This window comes from Prosopis cineraria, unplaced genomic scaffold (assembly GCF_029017545.1).
Source record: "Prosopis cineraria cultivar Desert tree isolate PC_DT_omini unplaced genomic scaffold, ASM2901754v1 PC2, whole genome shotgun sequence".
NCBI classification, from domain to species: domain Eukaryota; kingdom Viridiplantae; phylum Streptophyta; class Magnoliopsida; order Fabales; family Fabaceae; genus Prosopis; species Prosopis cineraria.
In genome coordinates, this window is record NW_026555333.1 from 17,962,572 (window position 1) to 17,980,097 (window position 17,526).

The 17,526-nt window shown below is 31.2% G+C and overlaps 2 protein-coding genes across 3 annotated transcripts; one reads left to right on the forward strand and one right to left on the reverse strand.

Moving 5' to 3' along the window:
• Positions 1-232: 232 nt before the first annotated feature.
• On the forward strand, positions 233-9,354 carry LOC129303267 (sister chromatid cohesion protein SCC4). 2 transcript variants are annotated; one of them, XM_054942462.1, is made up of 13 exons: positions 233-635; positions 3,100-3,251; positions 3,989-4,130; positions 4,262-4,378; positions 4,524-5,025; positions 5,465-5,503; positions 5,590-5,714; positions 6,840-6,986; positions 7,194-7,283; positions 7,395-7,519; positions 8,158-8,363; positions 8,616-8,740; positions 8,827-9,354. In XM_054942462.1, the coding sequence occupies exons 1-13, from the start codon at positions 423-425 to the stop codon at positions 9,013-9,015; spliced, it is 2,172 nt and encodes a 723-aa protein (XP_054798437.1). In that variant the 5' UTR covers positions 233-422; the 3' UTR covers positions 9,016-9,354. The 2 variants fall into 2 exon arrangements, with proteins under 2 accessions (XP_054798437.1, XP_054798438.1); XM_054942463.1 differs by having other exon boundaries at positions 5,593-5,714.
• A 99-nt stretch (positions 9,355-9,453) lies between these two features.
• Positions 9,454-12,343, reverse strand: LOC129303268 (NAD(P)H-quinone oxidoreductase subunit N, chloroplastic). The gene is made up of 4 exons (XM_054942465.1): positions 11,812-12,343; positions 10,850-10,966; positions 10,180-10,265; positions 9,454-9,724 (listed from the first exon to the last, which is right to left on the reverse strand). The coding sequence occupies exons 1-4, from the start codon at positions 12,211-12,213 to the stop codon at positions 9,661-9,663; spliced, it is 669 nt and encodes a 222-aa protein (XP_054798440.1). The 5' UTR covers positions 12,214-12,343; the 3' UTR covers positions 9,454-9,660.
• Positions 12,344-17,526: the final 5,183 nt, after the last annotated feature.

Consider the following 17,526-nt stretch of genomic DNA (forward strand, 5'->3'; position numbering starts at 1 on the left):
GTTCTTTTATTAAATGAGTATTAAATTAAGAGTATTTTTAAAAATTTATATTTTTATCTTAAAAAATAAGATTATAAATTATATTTAATAAATTTTATTAGTATATAAAATTTTATTTAAAAATATTTTATAATTTGAGACGGGAGATAATATTTTTAAGTAAATGATTGACTATCCAAGGAAGTTAATTGACCAGCAGGGATAAGAATGTAAAACCAGACAAATAAAGAAAAAAGAAGAAGAAGAAGAAGAAGGAGAGAGACCTGTGAAGTTCTTCGTTTCTTCCGGTCTTTGTCTTGTAATGACGGAATTAGAGGGACGGATATGAAGCAGGTGAACTGAATTCACTGTACGTCCGTTGCTAAATGAAACTGAGTGATTGAAATTTAAAACATCAGCAGCAGAAGACGACGACGAAGAAGATGGAGGCTGTGGCCGAGGGACTGTGGGGTCTTGCTGACTACCATGAAAACAAAGGAGAAATTGAGAAGGCAGTGAAGTGCCTTGAAGCTATTTGTCAGAGCCAAGTCTCCTTCTTCCCAATTGTCGAGGTCAAGACTCGCCTCCGCATCGCTACTCTCCTTCTCAAGCACTCCAACAATGTTAATCACGCCAAGGCTCACCTCGAGCGTTCTGTGAGTGTTTTTTTCCCCCTTGGTTCGACTTGATTTGTATATCTTGTTTTCGAAGTTTTCGCTGCTAATTTTTGTTGGGGCATGTTTTTTTGCTACTCATTTTTGGTGATTTGTCTTTGTTAATTATTGGTCTTGTCGCGCCTTCGCGTACGAGCTCAATTAGTCAAATTATGAACTCTCAGCACATTGATTAGCCTTTAAGGTGATTGCAAAACCAACCGATACATGAGCAGCACAAACTGATTAACATATTGGGAAAATCAATGCAACAATTTTGTCCTGTTTATTTTTTTCTTCATTTTTCTTTTAAATGTTGTGGCATTGGAACCAGACACCCGGAATTGATTCGTTTATCGTTTAAACTTATAGATAATTGTAAAGGTGTCTCTTTGGCAGCCTCATCTAGAGAGAATTTGTAGGCAGCAATCATTTTCCTTTATTTTTTTGGGAATCTACACATGCATTTCCTCGAGGCTATAATTGTCTTGATTGATTTACTTCAAATATTTATCTTGTTTTCGGATCTAGGAGCATTTATATCCAGCAAGCATTGTCCATTTTTTCAATCTACACTGGATAGAGTTGAATAATTTCCCTTTCTGAACCAAGCAATGGACAGAATACTGGTTCCAATAGGCAGTGATGTCAAAGGCGCTCATCTTACCACAAGCAAGGCATTATTCATGGTAAGCGCCTTTCACTATGTGATAGGCGCTGCCTTCAACTAGGGACCCTAAAGTGAGCACCTTTTCTGTCATTCCAGATTGGCGCCTTAGGTGCCTTTGTGTTTACAAGCAACAAGATAAGGTTCATCTTGCAAGAAAAACACCAAAAACTAAAAATAGTAATAAGGTAAAATAGGAAACTGTACTAAACCTTAGAAGTTCAGCTAGCCCTAGGGTGTGTTTGGTTGGAGGGGAAGGGAGGGGAGCTTTAATTGTTTGGATGGAAAAAATGGAGGGGAGGGAAAATTTTAACCCTCCTCCCAAATTGGGAGATTCCTCCTCTCTCTCCCTTCCCCATTCCCCTGAACTTTAGGTCATATGCAAATGACTTCCCTAACCTTGTAACCTTTAAAAAAAAAAAAAATCCCTTGAACTTTTTTTTTTTTAAGTGGAAAACCTCCTTCTACTAGAAAAACCGTTAAATCATTAATGGGAACTGCCACATGAGATATAACTTGGTGAAGTGTCATGTATGATGTGGCTTCAAGAGCACTTGTATTATTTTGGGACAATAATTTCCCTTCAAAACGTTAGAGCATTTTATTATTTTACTATTTTAGACATGTGATGCACCCTAACCCTAATGATGAGATGGTGAATACGGTTGTGGGAGCACATGTGAAGTTTGGGCTGGAGAGTTTGATTGCAACTCAAAAATTGATGGCGATAATTGGCTTGGTATAAGGCTGGGTATTAAGAATTGGGATCTGACTTTTTTTCCTAGAAGAAATTCTCTGCGGAAGATTTTACTGCGTCGAAAGCTTTCTCTCTCTTTTCTTTTTGTTCAAATACCCTTTTCCTTCTATGTTTGAGTTAAATGAGAGTGATGAGTAGCCAAACAAAGACCAATATAGAGAAAAGAAAGTAAATTAATTAACTAGAAGATTTCAACCTCTTTTAGTGTTATGAAAAAAAATGGAGTTTGACTATCGTGACATTGATGGATGTAAAGCAACGTAAGAAAAATGATGGGATGAATTTTGCCGGGATGGATGAAAACATTAAGTGTTGAATTAAAGGGGGCTTTATTTGTTTTCATGCAATGCCATAAATGACCTCAAAGCCATGTCAAATAACACTTCACTAAGTTAAATATGCATGATGTGGCAACTTCCGCTAATGATTTAACCCTTCAGTTAGTAGAAGGGGGTTTTATGCCACCAAATAAAAGGATGAGAAAGTTTTTTGCTGAGTTTTAAATATTAGGGGAGTTCTTTCATATAACCCCAAGTTTAAGAGACTTGTGTATATTTTAGCCTTTATAGGGAGAATGAAAAATAAAGACTTTGTAAGAACATTAATATTAAACTAGGATTTTTCAACACTGACGTTCCCAAATTTCAGTACTCGTTCTACCATGTTTCAACATTAAAGTTCTTAATTTGGTATTAATGTTCTTGCACGGTCCTTACTCGTCATTCTCCCTTTATTTTTTATATCATAATATTTTTTATTCTTGCTTCAGTTTCTTTTATCACTTTGGCATGCATCTTTTACCGTTGTAATCTGTACAGCATCTAATAAGCTCTTACTTAATACCTAGAACTTAATTAGTTAGAACTTGGAAGGGACTTCATGCTTAGGCATTCACTTAGATTCTAAGGCCTGTGAGATTGACTTGTAAGCTAACACTAATTTCCTGAAGTCATTAGCATTTTATTAGTTCTGAACAGATGAGCATATTCATATGGCTGACCGTGTATTTTTTGGAATGACATTATCTCTCTTGGTTGTTTCAGCAACTGCTTTTGAAGTCAATACCATCTTGCTTCGAATTGAAGTGCAGAGCATATAGCTTACTTAGCCAGTGCTATCACCTTGTTGGAGCTATTCTACCTCAAAAACAGATATTACAAAAAGGCCTAGAACTTACTGCATCTGCTGGATATGAGTATGCATACCTTTGCTTGTTATTTTACAATTGTTTGAATTTGTTATTTTAAAATATGTTGGAAGAGTTTATTAGTCATGAGTCTGGAAACATAATGGACACTGCAACAAAGCAAGATCCAATTGAAGTATTTCTGTAACTGTTGGAACATCAGACCCAATTGGATCTTTGTTTTGATTTATTGTCTGGGGTCTAATAATTGCCTTTGATAATTTTTATCTTTCATCTTGTTTATCAAATCTCTTGTTTACTTGGTGTTGAAAGTCGGATGACAAATTGTTATAAATGTTGAAACAATGTTCGCAAGTAATTGGACTGATGGCTAAGCGTTTCAACCCTTCTTTATTAAAATTTTTTCTGAAATGGATTTTCATTTGCACAAATTTTAGAATCATTCTTGCTCTTTTTCCCCAAAATTTAATATTTTACTCATATCTACTTACTAGTTCTGTCACATGCCCCATATACATATTATGCATTATGCATTAGTTTGAATTTTGTGTTTCTTTTCTTCATCGGAATGTGTCTCTGATTAATGTCAAAGGTGTTCAATATTTGATAAGCCACTGGAAATTTTTGCTTAGGATATCTTGGATAAGCAACATGGTTAATGATTTACTTTATATTTTCTTCATAATGAGTTCTGAATAAAACTGTAATTTCTGTCGTGCGTTACTTTGCATCAACTATTGCAGCTACCATTACACAATCATAATTTCTAGTATATTTTCTTGCAGGATATCAATGAAGCTTTGGTCTTGCAACTTCAATTCACAGCTTGCTAATGCTTTGATAATTGAAGGAGATTACCGAGGTTCAATCTCTGCCTTAGAGTGTGGGTATGCTTGTGCTACAGAAATAGGTTACCCAGAGTTGCAGGTTTGTGATCGAAGGTTATAAGAAGGGACATGTCCTCTTTTAACTTTTATTACTGTGATATAAAATTCTCTAGTAGTTTCCCACCTTCCCATCTTGTACTGAAAATTGCCTTCATGATTCCTATGTACCAGATGTTTTTTGCCACTTCTATATTGCATGTTCACCTCATGCAATGGGATGATGACAAATTGGTTGAGCAAGCTGTTAATAAATGCAACGAGATTTGGGAGTCCATTGAGTCCAATAAAGTAAGTGCAGATTACCTAGCTTATTGCCTTTTAGTTTATACAATATACACTCTTTGTTACGTTTAGGCGGCATCTAACTGATGCCTTTTTTTCTTTAGATCTAGTCTGATTTCTTATATGTTCCTTGTTTGTTTGCACTTGTCAGAGAAAACAATGCATTGGCCTACTCTTTTACAGCGAATTGCTTCATATATTCTATCGATTGAGGTTATGTGATTACAAGAATGCTGCACCCCATGTAGACAAATTGGATGCTGCCATGAAATCTGATATGCAGCAAACACAGCATATGCAAGAGCTGATGAAGGAGCTGAATGCCTTAAATCAAAGTCTCTCCCGGTCTGATCTTCACTACCGAGAAAGGGCAGCACTATCTGAAAAACAAGCACTGATTGAGGAGAAGCTGAGGAGCATGAATGGATTGAGTTTGACTGGGCGAGAGTCTCTTGAACCAGTATACTTTGGAAATGTTAGAAGGACACTGGGAGATAAGCTTCAGCTGGCACCTCCTCCCATTGATGGTGAATGGCTTCCTAAAAGTGCTGTCTATGCACTAGTTGATCTTATGGCAGTTATATTTGGACGACCGAAAGGACTTTTTAAAGAGTGTGGAAAGCGTATACAGTCTGGAATCTCTATAATTCAAGGTTCTCTTACTGGATTGAGCCACTTTTGTGTTTTTTTGTTGTTTTTTTGGTTGATTCGTTCTTAATTTATTTCATAGCCTTTAACAGAAAACCATTAGAAGGCAGGCACACTACTTCTGGTTAGAAATCCAAAATACTTAAGGCTTGATGTGGGCATGATGAGAATAAAAATTCAAGTGAACAAGCTGTCCAAAAACACATCTGGTGAATTTTGATGTTGGGTGTGCCATGTCCTTTTCATTAGAATTTCCGCATAACATTGGTATTGGCTTTTATTCCCATTAAATCATTCCTGCCAAAAATCTTTTCCATTTTCCAGGTCATTTATGTCAAATAAACTAGGGAAGCAATAAGTGATCAAATCGTCAAGTAGTAAGCATGATTTGTTTTAGCAATTAGTTCTCTAAAATATAATTGATGAGTGAATGGTTACTTGCAGATGAGTTAGTAAAGCTAGGAATAACTGATGCTACAAGAGGTGAGATTCATTATCCTTTTGCGTTTGCAAGATGTTCATGCAAGCTACGGCCCCATAAGAAATCTTCTTGTGTTTTCATTTTTTAGCAGAAGTGGACTTGCAACATTCTGCCATCTGGATGGCTGGAGTGTATTTAATGCTATTGATGCAGTTTCTTGAAAACAAAGTGGCTGTAGAGCTCACTCGAGCTGAATTTGTTGAAGCACAGGAGGTTTGTGTTAGTCTTTGGTTTTCCATGTTTTGTTAACTGTTAGGATGATAGCCATGATGGCTTGATTTTATTTCACAAAATTATGAATAAATTAATAATTCAACATATTAGCTGGGTTTCTTCTAGTGATATCTATCTTGTGCTATTGCACATAGTAATGAAAATTATATTCACAACTTGAGTTTGATTCAAAATGAGCATTGGTGTGGATTGGTAACTGAATTGACCATCAATGGTGTGATTCAAGCCAATATACCTGAATAGCGTAAGTTTGTAGTTCAAAAATGCACGTGGACAATGAGTTGGCATGACAGTATTGTATTGTTGTTAAGTGTTGTTTGTGTCTTTATATGATGAAAGTAAACAAGGATATTACTAGATATTATTTCTAGAATTAATTACTTACAAAATCGTCTGATAGCTTATCTATATGTTTAAGTACTTTTCTTGATCTTGGGTTAGCTATCTTGAGAACTGTGCAGATTATAAAGACACACACACGTCACACTTTGTATTTCATGTTATTTTTCTCATATTACTGAATATTATATTTTGATATGTTTTACAATTCATGATTCAATAAGATGCTTTATGATTTGCCATATGTTTGACTGATACGCTATTGGATTTATAAGGTAGGCTCCCACCAGCTTTGTGATCTGATATGTTTTTAGGGAAAATGACAAAGAGGTCCCAAAAGGACTAATTAATTCAAGTTAGATCCCAAGTGCAAAACTCCAAAAATTTGCAACTCAATCTCTTAATTTTACAATTGCGTTGTAATGAATTTGCAACTTACTTTTCAAATTTTAACATGGCTGAAGAATAAAAAAAATTTATTTTTTCTGTTAAAATTTGGAATATAAGTTGCAAATTCATCACAATGGAGCTACAAAATTGAGAGATTGAGTTGCAAAATCCTGAAATTTGGCACTTAAGACCTAACTTGAATTAATTGATTTTTTCGGAATCTTCCTGTCATGCTCCCTGTGTTTTACGATTCACGATTCAGTAATATGCTTTATGATTCATGATATGTTTGCCCAATATGCTATTGAACTTATAAATTGGGTTTTTACCAGTTTTGAGTGGAAATATTAATGATATCGTTTGCAAATTTTTCAGGCTTTGGTACAGATGAAAACTTTGTTCATGCGGTTTCCAACTATATTACAGGCTTGTGAGTGCATCATTGAGATGCTACGGGGGCAGTATGCTCATTCTGTTGGCTGTTATGATGAAGCTACTTTCCATTATATTGAAGCAGCCAAGGTATATATTATATATGTGTATAACATAGAAGTGATATAGTTTTAGTGAGCCAGATGCGTCTTCTGTAATTTGGGTAATTTTGATAGATCCATAGGTGGATTTCACTTGATAGGTGGCATATTTATGGTCTACCGTATGGAGCTTGCTAAAATTTGTAGATAGGGATGACTTCATGTTAATCCAAAAGTGAATGCATGTTTTGTGCAGCTTACAGAGAGTAAATCAATGCAAGCTATGTGCCAAGTGTATGCAGCTGTCTCTTACATCTGCATTGGTGATGCAGAATCTTCTTCACAGGTGGAGTAGTGCCTCTGACTGCAATTTCATTTGGCATTAAATATTGTTACTTGAATTAATTTAATCCCATGTGCAATATATTATTATAACTTAGTATTAGTTTTTCTGCAGGCTCTTGATTTGATTGGACCAGTTTATGGAGTAATGGATTCTTTTGTTGGAGTTAGAGAGAAAACGGGTGTCCTTTTTGCTTATGGCCTTTTATTGATGAAGCAGCAGGATCTGCAGGAAGCAAGGTAAGTCTTTGGTAATTTTGACCCCATGAGGTTTTTTTGTGCGTGTTGAGGTAATTCTCTTTGTTGAAAAGTATAAAGAATAGGATTGAAATTTATGCAAAGAGATTTTCTGCAGAATTGGGATTGAGTTCAGCTACAAATGTATGAACTTTTTGAGTGAGTCATGAGTTGATATGCTTTGTAATCTATCTTTATATGAATTTCATTCTTTGATTTTTAAGACATCATTTCTTTAGTTTTCAGGTTAATTGAGTTACAACTTTCATAGCAATGCAAGATCATAACAATGTCTTGAAAGACAATTATAAAGCCTTCCAGAGTATTTCATGGACATAGAGAAATAAGGAAGAAAATACAGAGTCCACGAGCATGAAAAGGGTATACTAACAATAAAGACAAAGTGCCATGTCTTATGCTTGTTGCAAAACCAGATATTGTAGAACAATTGGAATACTTCCTTCTAGCTATCCCATATTTTCTTGTTTCTTAAAATAATCAACATACATGTATAATCAGATATTCCTTCGATTTTCAAATTAAGTATCCTCAAAAGTAGATCTCTCATGTATCTAGCCTTGTGTCTCCACCCAGATATGTACCTTTCTCCAACCACCTAGTAATATACAAATTTGTTGCAGGAACCGCCTGGCAAGGGGATTGCAGTTGACACATGGTTATTTGGGGAATCTTCAACTCGTTTCTCAGTATTTGACAATCCTTGGCAGTTTGGCACTAGCATTACATGATACTGTACAGGCCAGGGAGATATTGAGATCATCGTTGACCTTGGCAAAAAAGCTTTATGATATCCCGACTCAGATCTGGGTGCTTTCTGTCTTGACCGGTATTTCTTAGCCTCACACTTCAGCCTTCAGAAGTTTTTGAATGCTAAAACTATGTTCTGTCTGTCTTTGAGAAAAACTAGTTTGGAATTATGTTTGCTAGTGTGTTCCATGATATCTTTTGTATTTGCCTGCTTTTGCTTTTTCAATGATAATATTCTTTCATCTGTATTCCCGCTTTTCTTTACTAGTCAGTGAAGAATCACTTTCAGCTCTATACGCTAATAAACATATATGCCTTCTGATCCTTTCAGGTTTATATCAGGAATTAGGAGAAAAGGGAAATGAAATGGAGAATTCTGAGTTTCAAGCCAAAAGAACAGAAGAACTGCAAAAGAGACTTGCAGATGCGCATGCATCCATTCATCATATCGAGATAGTAATGGAGACATCTTGTAGTTTGAATTATCTGTTGGAATTCTTAGTCACTTCTTTAGTTCACTAATCTGAATGCTTGATTAACAGGTTGACAAAGCAAGAGTTGAAGTTCATCAATTCAATGAGTTGGACATCAAGCGTGCAATGGCAGGTCCATCTATGGGGGTCAATCTTGACATCCCGGAATCTGTTGGTCTGCAAGCACCGGCACCTGCACCATCGTCATCAAGACTAGTTGACATAGACACTGGTAGACGTGGAAAGAGAAGAATTTAGTATTTTCGTCATTCAGCTGCATCAACTATATTATTTTTGTGAATCAATTACAGGCAAAATTTACGTGAGGCTAGCAGTTTTGTTGGCAGATAGAAAGTTCAGCATACCCACCAGCATGGCTTGAAAAACCTGTGCATCACTGTTGAAGATCTTGTACAGTTAATTAGGATATTCCTTAAAAATTTATAAATAGTGTTTTTGTATATCCATTTTTTGATAGAATATGTTGGAATCCTGTGAGGATTCCACGTTTCATTGTGTTCTTTTATAGCATATAGTTTTGTGTAGCTAATCAACTGTTGCTTCTTTATCAATTCTTGAAAGTCAAATTTTCTGCCATTTAGAGATTAAATAGATATCTATATGCTCCAAAACTAATAATTTTTTTTTTTGAACTAGAATTTCATGATCATGTTGGGGGGGGGGGGAATGTTCTCATGCTTTGAATGGAATTTATATTACTCACGATTGTGAAAAATCTTAATATTTACAAGAAAAGAAAAATCATCTCCACACACTTTCTCTCTCCTCTCTTTTCTCCTCAGTACAGCTTGGTGTTTTGTAGATGAGAGTAATGAAGCTTCTAACCAGGCTTGAATGTACTTTGTATTTACTGATGAAAAATGGTGATGTTTTATCAGTGGATCAAGCTTCTTCACTGGTTGTTAAACCAGCTATTTCTTTCAGAGGCCTCCACATGAACTTTCTCCTGCAAAAATAGGAAACTCTTGCTGGCATGAAAGGATAATATTTTATTTGATCCTTATTATGAAACACTTTCAACCATTATACTAGGATTAAAGAATGATATTTAACTTGTTAAATATGTCTTAAAATGAAAAAAGCTTTCAACTTTATTCATATTAAAAGTAAAAAGAGAGAGATACACAATATATAATAAATTATAAAATTAAATTTATAACAGAGATAAAATTAAAAATGGTAATAAATAACTCTTTGAAAAATTCTTCTATCAGATGCCTTATAATAAGAAGCAAGAGGAGTATTTGATAAGGTTTAGCTAAAACAATATAGAAATGGGAAAAATTGTATTTTAATCCTCCAATATATTTTTTTTCATAAGATAACCAATTTTTTTAGACAAGTAGTTTAAAAAAAAAAGTGAATAGGGAAAGAAACAGGAACACAAGAATGTCAATTTACCAGTTTCCACATTCAGCAATGACCCTCACTTTAGGCCTAAGTGTAGGTAGTAGAGCAAGAAATTGCAATTCTGCCTTGGAAAGAACCTATGGAAGCCGAAACAAAAGATGATAATTAACCACCACGCAGAAGTGAAATGGAATGAAATACAAGATAAAGTGAAAAAATAATTTTAAAAATTTAAAATGACTTCCACGATCATATTAAAAATTTAGTTTTTTATAGATGAAAATCAACACTGTCAATATATATTATAAAATTTATAGCAAACACAATTTTCGAACATTATCATATATTGTAGCATATCTAGTAAAGTATTAGGTATTATAAAGTGTTAGGAAATTAAGTGATAATTATAAAAAAGCATCACAGAAAATATTTTTTTAAAAAAAATTATTCTTGATACAAAGGGATGATAATATATTTGACTAGTAAACATACTACTCCTCTGTTTAATTATTTAAAAAATAGAAAATTTTTAATGTGAATTTGGATTACAAAACAATAGTAGAACAAGCCAATGATAAAGAAATATGAACACAAGTTAGGGGTGAATTATATATATATATATATATATTATAATTGGCTTGGTGAATTCACCTTGTAATAATTTAATTTATCTAAAAACATTTAACAAATAGGGTAGAATTAGTGAGATTGTGATCCCAACCTTGGCTTCAATAATCCACACGACAAGTCCTTTGGCATCAGGTGGAAGTGCTTCTAATCTGTAATCAACTTCAGGTGGAAAATACCACCTTGCTATTGGCTGCTTCCCAACATGAGCCTGAAACGTTCACCACAAAAAAATAAATAAAAAGAAGGTAAACTTTAGTAACAACCATCATAGACAACAGTTCTTGATGATTAATGTAATCATGAATAACAGATATCACCAACATTGCTTTGTACATTACAAACTAAAATTTACATTATACATAAGATGTAGCTAGTGTTCCCTCTTAGACATGGCTTGGATGGAGGGAAAAGTAAGAAGAAAATAAGGACGAGAGAAAACTATGAAGAAAAATTCTCATAAATATTTTTTTTTTTACTATTTTCAAGAGTTTTTTCCTCCTATTCTTTCCTCCCTATTTTTTCATCATCCAAATGTGGGGTTATTGGATCATCTTGTGGAGGAAATGAAAAAAGATCTATTGGTTGCAAGATGACATTCTTTATATATATAAGCTATTTGATTGAGTTAATAACAAGCTTAATTAAGAGTAGCTCTATCAAATATGTTTTTTGCATTTATATAAATTCAAAATTAAGACTTCACTCGTATTAAAGCAGCCATGACTCTTTTTATCAGGACCAATGCTTGTGGCAAGATAGCATTCTAGTTACATGCACTAATTTTTTTGTTCATAGTGCCGATATCTTTTAAGTTAGCATCTCATAACCTTACAAATTACCATGTAACTTGTCATGTATACATTTGATGAGTATGGAACATGATATGGATCGTAAAGATAAGAATAATACAACGCAAATAACTTTCTCAGTCCTCACCTGTCTTACTTTGTGCCCACTTGGATTGAACAATCAAGAATCAAGACCATGTCACTTAGAGAGAATATAATTCAAACATGAAGAAATGATGAAGAAGAAGAAGAAGTAAATACTCACAGGACAAACAGGATGGATCTTGGTGAGAGTGGTTTCAGGATCACCAAGGCCACGAGCAGAGAGATCAAGGAAATAGTAACCCTGATATCTGAGACGAGTCAAGTACCTTCCTTCATAGCCACCTTCATGGGGAGAATATATGGCCAAAGCTTTGTGTTCTTCCACATCAGACAGCCATTTTCCCAAATCAAACCTCAGCAAGTCTCCTCCTATGAAGTCTCCTATCCCTACACTGCACCTCACTACCCCACCACCACTCGTCGTCTTCTTCATCGCTGTCTTCAGATTCAGCTTCTTTCCAACCATAACATTCTGAAGAAGTTGCAGCTTCTGTGAGTTGTGGATGTTGTTCAGTGAGGCTGCTCCTCCTCCATAGCCCAGGAAGCTTGCGCTGGCTGACATTTTTGGATGGCGGAGTTGAAGTTTAGAGAGAGAGAGAGAGATTGGCGTTATTAGAGAATGAGGTTCATGTTTTGTTTTCTGAGTTCATGGCAGAACAGAGTAGATGGGTATGTATGGCGGAGAAATGAGATAAAGTGATGCCTGCTGCGACTTCGCTCTTGAGTTTTGTCTTGTCTTCCTCTGGCTACACCTGTGGCGTGTGGATTTTTTTTTTTTTTAAAAAAATATTTTCCCCTAAATAATGTTTGAAAATTTTTATAACTACCCCGCCTAATCTTATATTTATTTTTGTATTTTAAATAATTTATAATTGAATTGTTATTTTTTAATATGATTATTTGACTTGGTTATATTCAAGCTTTACCAAATCGACTTGAACTTGAGATTTTATGTTAAAGTGGTTATAATCTTTCACTGAAAGTAATGCTTGTTAGTTATAATTTAATTATGACTTATTATTATTCCCTTATTTTCAAATTATAAAATAATTTTAGAAGAAAATTTTATTATTAATGTTTTTTTTTAATTTTACCTTTTTCATATATTTTATTTCTTTAACATTCTTTCATAATAGAGTATTGAATTAATGGCTTTTTTTAAAAGTTTATATTTTATTTTAAAAAAGTAAGAATGTAAAGTGTGTTTAACTAACTTTATTAGTATTTATAATTTTGTCTAAAAATGTCTTAGAAATTAAAATAAAGAATATTATATTTTATAATTATTTTGATTTAATTAATTTTATTATTAAATATTTTTATATAAATTATAGTATGTATTTAAGAAATGGACAACATAGAATTAAGCAAGCATAAACTTTAACAAAATGTTAATAAAATTTCTTAAAAAATGTTTAATATAAATATTTCTTTCTTTATTATTAATAAAATCTCATAATTATAATTTAACTCGGCTAAGTCATAATTTAACTCCCTAATTCTTTTTAGGACAACATTTTTGCACTTAACTATATATATTTAATATATTTTTATACAATCAATTTGAGACATGTGAATTTTAATATATTCATAATATTAATAATAAGAGTTTGTTATGAAATAAATAATTTACAAAAACATTCATATGTTTTAATTTAATTAAAAATAAGTACTTTAAACATATATAAGGTTAAGTATATATTCTCTGTCATCTAAAATATAAGCATTTTTTCTCAACTAATTTTAATTCAAAATATAAGCAAACTTAGTACATATAAAATTTTTTTCATGTTACTCCTTATATTTATTAACCTAGATTAAATGTATCTTTCACTCATCATAAAATATATTGGTAATGGTAATTGGGAATAGAAATAAAAAAATAAAATAATTTATATTTTTATAAAAATAAAAATTTTATGGACATGTAAATTTTTTTCTAAAAAATGTTTATAATTTGGAGAGTAAGTTTTTTCCTTCTTTTTATAGTAACTACTAACAAGTATGTACCTATACATAAACAATCAACAAATCATATTAAATCATTTAAAATAAGTCAACACATTAAATATATATAAATTATGCAAAATTATATTCATATTAAATCATTTAAAATAAGTCATCACATTAAATAAAAGTATTTTGAGTAGTAAATCATTTTTTATCAAACTATTCCTCTATCAATTATTATTACATTATTGTTGAAGAAAGTACATTCAATAATGATATTTTAAAATAAAATTGCCACAAAAGCTCAAAATATTAGAAAATAAGTATTATTTATGATATTGCGTAAAATCATAATATTCTACTAACTTCATATTATATTGGTTGCATTATTGATCCTATATGAATTTTTTTTGGCCAAAAATTGAATGTTTAAAACAATGGGGATTAATGATGAATTCATAAATAGATGACAACTAATCAATAATGTAAACAATCTTCATGGGGATCAGGAAAGTGTGCTTATAATGAAAGATTATGTTAAACCCTATTGCTGCCATTAATAGCCTATCTAAATCCCACCCAACAAGAACAAAAATAGTCAACTCGACATCATCTCATTCATACCCACCATAATTTCCACAAAAAATTATTTTACTCATTATTATAATTTACAGCCTTCTTTTATATAGTTTCATCATCATCATTATTTATCTTTTTTATTTCTTCTTCTCATATCCTTGAAAATTTATAATATTACCATAAGTGAATATGCAATTTGAACCCTAAACTATAGGTCAAAGAGTGATTTAAATCCTAAACTTTTAAAAAGATACATTTTAACTCCTAAACAATTAAAGTTGAAATAATTTCATCCTTATCGTTAACTTTCAACAAACATCATTCAAATTGGGGCCTAAAGTGCAATTTTTTCTAGATGAATTTGATAGATATTTGTTAAAAGTTAATAGTGTGAGGGAAATTATCTCAACTTTAATTATTTAAGATTTAAAATGCACATTTTAAAAATTTAAAATTCAAATCACTTCTAGACCTATAGTTCAGAATATATTAACACTTAATTTTATATCCTCTAAATCAATTGTCACTGATGTTGTTTATTGCATACACTATATCTGTTGAAGTTTATGCCATATTGTGCTTCAAATAAATTCCAAGTTTACTATGGTTATATTAGTGGGTGCATCATCTTTCTCTCTTTCAAACCAATCAAGCCTTGCTTTTCATCAAGTTCTTCCAAGATGTACAATTTATCATTGCAAATTGTGAAAGGTGTGGTTCTCATGTACACATGTCCTTTTCATTATCCCTTTTAGAAGAAGAATTTCACATTCAATTTTCTTTCCAACAATCTTTTGCTCATGTAGTTTCTACTCCAATTTGATGTGTTGGTGATATGATCATAACTTCACATTTTTCAGAATTTAACCATCTTTCAATGTTTCCAATGTCCTTTCTTCCAGATTCAAGGTTCAATGCTACGTCATTGATGCATCTAGACATATTACAATTGTTTTTCATCGTGAAATCTCTTGCTTTATGAAGTGTAAAATTACTAACAGCCATGAAGTAATTTTTTGACTCATAGTGTTTTTATCTTTATTGAAGGATGGTATTTAAACTCTTTTAGAATTGTTTTTTTGTTTGTTCTTTGATGTAATGGAATCTTATAATAATATTGGTGAAAAAAATATTATCATTTTTTGTTAGGGAAAAATCTAGAATAAATTTCTCTTCATACATTTTTTTCTCTGTCTTTTATTTATCATAAAAGTATTTAGTTTTGTTTTATAAATTTTTACCTTTATCCGTCAATTCAAACCAAAAAAAAAAAAAAACTTACACACTTCTTCATAATCTTTTTTAAAATTAATATAATATGCAAAATATACTTTTTATATTACTGTTGAATTATTATTTATTAGAGTACATTTTTAAAATACAAAAGGGTTAATATGCAATTTAAACCCTAAACTATAAGTCAATGGCAATTTGAATCTTAATTTTTGAAAAGATATATTTTGAATCCTAAACAATTAAATTTGGAGCAATTTCGCTTCTACCATTAATTTTCAACAAACTTTTGTCAAATTGGGGTGAAAAGTGTAATTTTTCCTAAATAAATTTGACGGAAGTTTGTTGAAAGCTAACAGTAGAGTGAAATTACCTCAACTTTAATTGTTTAGGATTTAGAATGCACTTTTTTAAAGTTTAGGGTTCACATCACCCCTAAACCTATAGTCAGAATTTAAATTATATATTAACCCTAAAATTAAACATACAAATTTGAGAAGAAAGGATAATTGAGAGAATTTCGGTGTAGGGAAGTTAAACTAAAATGAGATATGAAAGTTAACATGGGAAGCCAAAAACATAGACCTAAAAATTAAGGAGAACTTAAATTAAGGAGTAGTTATTAGGATATAAATATTTATTATATTGATTAATTAAATTAATTCGAACGTAAATAATTGTAAAATATAATATATGACAAATTCTGAATTCTAGAAACAAAGAAAATATGATATTAGATAATAGACATCATGGGATATGGAAGTTATTTCATATTCAAAATTTTTGCATTTAAATCTAAATTTTATAAATTTAAAATTTAAAATATTTAAATTAATAATAATTAAGGAGTAGTTATTAGAAGGAAGAATTTTAACTAAGGATCAGGGAAGAGAAATATTTACCAGTGGATCCCAAAAAATGTGAAAATTCATAATAGGATTTTGGACTGAATTGAAATAACATAGGTGGCTAAAAAAATTGAAACACCCTTTTGCAAAAAAAAAAAAAGATGATTGACAACTAATATTGATAAATTAATAAGTAAAGTTAGACAATTAACAACTAATAATTTTGTATTTTAGACAAAATGATTAAACTAATATAATTATTGACAAGTTATGTAATTTACAACTACTATTGATAAATTAATAATTGAAAGTTAGATAATTAATAAATGATATTAGTATGATTATTAATAGGTGAAATCAAATAGTTTACAATAATATTAATAAGTGAAGTAAGAAAGTTAACAATTAATGATTATACCTTTTGATCAAATTGAGTGAATAAGTCTTGTAAAAGATTCACAAGTCACATTAAGTAGTTAACAAATGATGTTGAAAAATTAACAAGCAAAGTTATAAAATTAACAAGTCATGTTCTTGAAATAATGGAGTTATGGAATTAACTAGTCAATTATTTAACAAGTACGGTTAAAGAATTAATGAACACAAGTAAGCAATTAACAAGCAAAGTTAATTACTAATTAAGTTTTAAAAATTTTGCAAAAAAGCATTTCAATCTTTTTAGCCACCCATTTTATTTCAATTCGATCAAAAAATTGTCTAGCAAATTTTTAATTTTTTTTGGAACTCATTGGCAAATATTTCTTTTCCTTGGTCCTTAGTTGAAATCCTCTCTCATTAGAATGAGAAAATCTATTATACTAATTAACTAAAATGATTTAAACATGCATTTAATTCCTCCTTTATTAGGAATGGAGAGGACAGGGAAGCTATTCATGATTCAAGAATTAAATTTCACATTTAAATTTAAATTCTATAAATTTAAAATATTTAAACTAATAGGAATTAAGGGGTAGTTATTAGAGTTATAAAATGTATTGTACTAATAAAATAAATTGAGGCAGGCATGATACTTGACAATTTTTAAGATTTTTAAAATTAAAATTTAAAATTTTGAATTAGTTGGGAAGTTATTGTTGAGATCTCGATAAAAAATATTTTAGAATATAAGAAAACAGTTTACGAGATAATATTGATATTATTTTTTAAAAAATATTTTTAAAAATTAATGATGATGTAATAGCATATAATTGCAGTATTTTAAAAAATAATCAAATTTTAAAAAAGTGCTTGTTATTAGAAGGTAA

What these genes read in the sequence shown, in the direction of transcription:
- LOC129303267 (XM_054942462.1), top strand. Translation starts at nt 423, where the DNA reads ATGGAGGCTGTGGCCGAGGGACTGTGGGGTCTTGCTGACTACCATGAA. An exon ending in AGGCTCACCTCGAGCGTTCT is followed by an intron (nt 636 to 3,099) that starts GTGAGTGTTTTT and finishes TGGTTGTTTCAG; the next exon opens with CAACTGCTTTTGAAGTCAAT. An exon ending in ACTGCATCTGCTGGATATGA is followed by an intron (nt 3,252 to 3,988) that starts GTATGCATACCT and finishes ATTTTCTTGCAG; the next exon opens with GATATCAATGAAGCTTTGGT.
- LOC129303268 (XM_054942465.1), bottom strand. Translation starts at nt 12,213, where the DNA reads ATGTCAGCCAGCGCAAGCTTCCTGGGCTATGGAGGAGGAGCAGCCTCA. An exon ending in AGATCCATCCTGTTTGTCCT is followed by an intron (nt 10,967 to 11,811) that starts GTGAGTATTTAC and finishes TGAACGTTTCAG; the next exon opens with GCTCATGTTGGGAAGCAGCC. An exon ending in TGTGGATTATTGAAGCCAAG is followed by an intron (nt 10,266 to 10,849) that starts GTTGGGATCACA and finishes CGGCTTCCATAG; the next exon opens with GTTCTTTCCAAGGCAGAATT.